Below are 4889 nucleotides of genomic sequence, written 5' to 3'. Positions count from 1 at the left end.
ATATAATATTATATATCAACTGTATGTCAATTAAAAAATTTTTAAATGTCTTCTGAAGTAGGGGAATAGGCATGTGAGGAGTTTGGAAACAATGTCAGATAAAGAACAGTTGATGAAAATGGAGATGTTCGAGTTAGAGACAAGGGGAGGGAAAGAATGATACGTCTTACTGAAAATGCGAGTTCTCTTTATCAGAACAGGCTCTCTGGAGTTTATGACCCAAGGAAAAGATTATCTGGTTATCCCCTTCTGAACAGAGCCCCCCAGATGAAAACAGGACAAACTGAAATCACTTCATTGCTTTATTCATTCTCTACGAGGGTCACTACATTTGAAGAAGGAAGGAGAGCACCATCCCCTCCCACCTCCGCTCCTGCTCTGTTCCGCTGTCACACCAGATACGAGAGGGCCTCCTGAAAATCAAAAGGACAGTGGTAAAAACAAGACCAGTTTACCTGTTATTAGCACCTTTCCAGAAACAGTCACTATCCTATTTCACCACCATGTCACTGACAAGGAAAGGGAAGCTCTGAGTGGTTCAGTCCCATCCAGAACCACAGAGCTGGGAAGTGGCCCACATTTCACAACTAGAACACAGGTCTCTCTCCTTCCAAAATCCCTTCTACAAGTGTGGACACTGAGCTTTCCTTGAGATTCCAGGACATGGAAATTTTGTGTGAGGAGAGTCAGCAAAGGGGAAATACAGGTTCACAGATGAGGACAGGGTTGAGTGGGAGTCAGGGGAGACGGTGGGCGTTCAGGGTGACTAGGTCCTGCCCTTTGACAGGTTAGCCTCACAGGTCATAGTTACCAGCAGTTTCTTCACGGAATCCGCAGCCTCTGGTCCCAGCTCATTCACACATTTCCTCAGCCCGTCCAGAAGATGCTCAACAGAAATGCCCAGAGTTTCCAGAAGTAGCTTTAATGGGCTCAAGCTGGGGAGAATTTTGTCCACAGGTAAAGGTACGACATCGTTGACAGGAGCTGCCAAACCACTGAGGAGGAAGGCGGTGGCTGCAGAGCAAAAGAGACCCCGCGTAAAATAAACTTCTAGCTCCGGTGACCTCAGCTGGTCCACGCTGTCCATCAGTGGCTCCATCCCAGCCCCACTCATCTCGATCTTCCAGGAAAACTTCTGCTTCGGGGCCTTTGCACGTGCCATTCGATCCGCCTAGAACGTTGCTTCCCCAGATAGCTACACATCTTTCTTCCTCCCATCATTCGGTCTCTCCTCCAACGTTACCTTCTCAGGGACGTACCTACAAGAGCATCACCTGTCACCCTCTGTCTCCCTTTTCTCCCACCACTACCTGAAATATCAAATCTTTGGTTATTTCTGTATTTTGCTTCATCCTGCCACTGGAATGTAGACCCATGAGAATAAGGAATTAATGTTTTATTCACCACTGTACTACATGCCTAGATCAGACCCTGGCATGTGGGAAGCACCAGGTAGATACTGGAGACTGACCGGCCAGGGATGCACTTTGCACGTGGCTGTCTTCACGGCCCACAAGTTTGAAGCCAAAGGGGAGAGAATATAATGAACCTCCACTTGCAGACAGGTCTTAGCCCCCCTGCCAGACTGTAAGAACCTTGAGAACAATATTCACGTCTGATTCAGGTCTGAATCGGCCAGTTTCTATCCAGCGCCCAACAGGTTATAGCCATTCAGTCAATACCCACTGATTGTGTGAGACATGTGGCCATGTCTCAAGGCCAGGTCACCTTGGCAACCTGACTAGAGATGAGAGCAAGAACGACTCCATACAGTTACAGACGCATAAAGGAAAGAAGGTACAAAGTCAGATCCAGACTCAAAATTAAGAACAATTAACGGTGACCAGTGTTCACTAATGAAGGGTTTGCTGACGCTCAGCGCGAGCTGGGTAACTTCTTGTGTAGGAGCCACCAGGGAGACTTGTACTGGGTTAGAGCTTGGAGCTGGGAGTAGGGGCAGCTGAAATCCCTTCCAACCTTACCATTCTGTGGTTCTAAACTCCCTCCACCATGTTCCACTGGGAGCCTAGGCTTCCTAGTTGTGTTCCTGTTAACAGAAAAGTCGAGAAATACCGTATGTTCCCGGCTACTTACCAGAGTAACTGCAAATGCTGATGGCCACCAGCAGGAACACAGTGACCAGCTTCATGGTACGTTACCTGGGCTATTTACCTGCAGTTTAAAATTAAACTGGAAAACCTAGTGAACCGACCGAGCCAGTGGTTCCACTTGCTGCACCAAGTGTGGCAGCTGCTCTTGCACACACACATATTTATACGCCCATCGAGGGCCTGAGTTTCAATCACAACCACTTGACTCGCCCCAGAGTTGAAGAGCGTGAAGGTCACGTTTCTCACTAAACAAATTGGCGTTTTTTTCCGCTTTCCCTCATGTTCTCATGAGAAATAAAGCCCTAACTTACAGCACTCTCAAGGACCTCTGGCACAAGCTCTTCCCCAGAGATGACGGTGGGAAGCAAAGAGCATTAAGGCCTTCTTTTGGAAGAATTCTGAAAAGAAGGGAAGGTTATATTGCAATTAAAGGGAATGAAAATTCTGGTGCTTCCTATTCAAAGTTTGGAGAATCACACGACCTGACAGGCTGCCCAGTTGCAGGATCAGTCCCGAGGCCCCTTCAGCCCTGAAATAATACAGACTCAGCTTAACGGCATTTGGTGCCATGTCTCTCTGGAACTGACCTCTGCCCACCCCATCCCTGCTCCCACATCTACTATAGCAAGACTTTTACCTTTTCTAGTGTCTCCCATTTTTGGGGGGAAAACCCAGGGTCATGTTCTCATATAGAATAACAGGGTCAGAATTTAAAATCAAAATGTCTTTTTGAAAACGTGGGATTCAATATTGACTCTGTAAATTTGAATTTGACCTTTTTAATCTATAGTATTGTTCTCCTCATCAAAAAGAGGTCATTTGACGGCTAGAGGCAAAATGGTCCCAAAGGTGTGTGATGCTAAGAAAACAGGTTTTTTTTAACAAGACCTCATCTCTATAATCTGAAAATATGAATTTCAGAACCCTTCTGTAGTCCAATCCCTTGCATTATGCAAAAGATATACTGTGCTGGCCACAGGAGCATTCTGCTTACAAGGCTGCCCTTTTGTAAACAGCCTTGGGGCCCCAGGATGACACTTTTTGAAAGCCCTTGGGGTATCTGGTGCAAGAAAGAGAGAAAAAAATGAAACTTCAATGCATCCCACTATTCATAGCAGGACTACATACAATAGCCAAGACACGGAAGCACCTTAAATTTCCATGGACAGATTAATGGATAAAGAAGATGTGGTATATTTATACAATGGAATACTACTCACCCATTAAAAAGAATGAAATAAAGCCATTGCAGCAATATGAATGGACATAGAGATTATCATATTAAGTGAAGTAAGTCAGACAGAGAAAGACAAATATGTATCATATGTGAAATCTAAAAAAAAATTATACAAATAAACTAATTTACAAAACAGAAAGTGACTCACAGACACAGAAAACAAACTTATGGTCACCAATGGGGAAAGGTGGGGGGAGGGGTAAATTAGGAGGTTGGGATTAGCAGACACACATTACTATATATAAAATAGATAAACAACAAAGCCCTAGTGTATGGCACAGGCAAGTACATTTAATGTCTTGTAATAAACTATCATGACAAAAAATGTGAAAAAGCAAGTATATATGTGTGGAACTGAATCAATGTGCTGTACACCAGAAACTAACACAACATTGTAAATCAACTATACTACAATTTAAAAAAAGTAGGAAGGAACGTTGAAGGGGAGAAATAGGGATCAGGGTCCAGGTGGGTCCCAGTCCCAGCTCCGAGCTCCCTGACCAAATGGCACTGCCGGCCGAGCACCCCAACCTCTGAAGACGTGCTCGGAACATTCTGAGGAAGATCCATCGAGGTGCCAGGCCAGGAGCTGGGGCCACCCTGGATGGTGTGCTATTGTTAAGAGGATTTAATGTAATTCTGTAGATGGAGGATGAAACTGTACCAAACCAAGATTAATACATGCTAAGTGTCACCTGCTGTTAATTTCTATACATCACCGAGTTGTAACTGCCATTCCTTGATTTTTCTGCTGCTTTATAAACGGCATGAAGGAGCTCACGTATCACCCCCACACGCAGACCATCCTGCCACTTCTACTGCTTTCTCTGCTAGAGGTGGGGCTTCGATTTTTCTGGAGAATGATCACCTCCAAGGACGCTGATGTGCCAAAACTCTCAGGGGCCAAGGTTGGGTGGTGGTGAGCCGACACCATCCTTCATTTCTGTGCCGTGACCTTTTTAAGGGGCCAAACCAGCACTGCCCTCTCTCTGCTCGTCGTTCCCACTTTGCTCTCCGATCCTTTCCGATCCTCTCCATGCACGACCCCCGCTCTGCTCTGCACTAGAGGAAGCTGACTTTCCCAAACTGTGGTTTCCAGACCTCCTTGCCAACTGCGATCTGGTTAGGATCCACTCGTGGGAGGCCCTGGTAAACCATCAGATGGGAGAGGAGAGAGAAGGAAACATCAGGGGAGTCTCCCTCCGCCTGCTTCAGGAGACACCTCGGGCAGTGACTGCCGCTCCTCCACGGTTCCAGCTCCTTCCAGAACAGCCCTTCGTCTGCGGTCCCACACCAGCCAGGCAGCCCCACCTTTGTTCGGCTCCTACTGCTCAATAAATATTTGTTAAACGGCTAATTCAGTTTCAACGCCTGATTATAAATTAAATTGCCACAAAAATTCATTTGAAAAGCACATTGAAAAATTAATTTCCCCCCTGCTCCCGCGCCCCACCTGCTCTCCCTGTCCTCCCAGCCAAGAAAAAGTAGCAGCTGCTTGCATTTCCCATCTCAGGCTGGACGCACCTGTCCCCTGGTTGCTG

At 46.3% G+C, this 4889-nt stretch overlaps 1 protein-coding gene across 1 annotated transcript; it reads right to left on the bottom strand.

The window, feature by feature from the left end:
- Nucleotides 1-288: 288 nt before the first annotated feature.
- Nucleotides 289-2257, bottom strand: LOC116662762 (secretoglobin family 3A member 2-like). Its single transcript, XM_032477051.1, has 3 exons — nucleotides 2095-2257; nucleotides 812-1014; nucleotides 289-413 (listed from the first exon to the last, which is right to left on the bottom strand). The coding sequence occupies exons 1-3, from the start codon at nucleotides 2147-2149 to the stop codon at nucleotides 390-392; spliced, it is 282 nt and encodes a 93-aa protein (XP_032332942.1). The 5' UTR covers nucleotides 2150-2257; the 3' UTR covers nucleotides 289-389.
- Nucleotides 2258-4889: the final 2632 nt, after the last annotated feature.

The sequence above is a fragment of the Camelus ferus genome, chromosome 3 (assembly GCF_009834535.1).
Source record: "Camelus ferus isolate YT-003-E chromosome 3, BCGSAC_Cfer_1.0, whole genome shotgun sequence".
NCBI lineage: Eukaryota > Metazoa > Chordata > Mammalia > Artiodactyla > Camelidae > Camelus > Camelus ferus.
The sequence above is the reverse complement of the archived record's forward strand: the minus strand, read 5'-3'. Positions and strand labels throughout refer to the sequence as shown.

Coding starts and splice junctions, on each gene's coding strand:
- LOC116662762 (XM_032477051.1), bottom strand. CDS start 2,149: ATGAAGCTGGTCACTGTGTTCCTGCTGGTGGCCATCAGCATTTGCAGT. Junction 1,015..2,094: donor CAGCATTTGCAGTTACTCTG/GTAAGTAGCCGG, acceptor TTTGCTCTGCAG/CCACCGCCTTCCTCCTCAGT. Junction 414..811: donor ATTCCGTGAAGAAACTGCTG/GTAACTATGACC, acceptor TTTGATTTTCAG/GAGGCCCTCTCGTATCTGGT.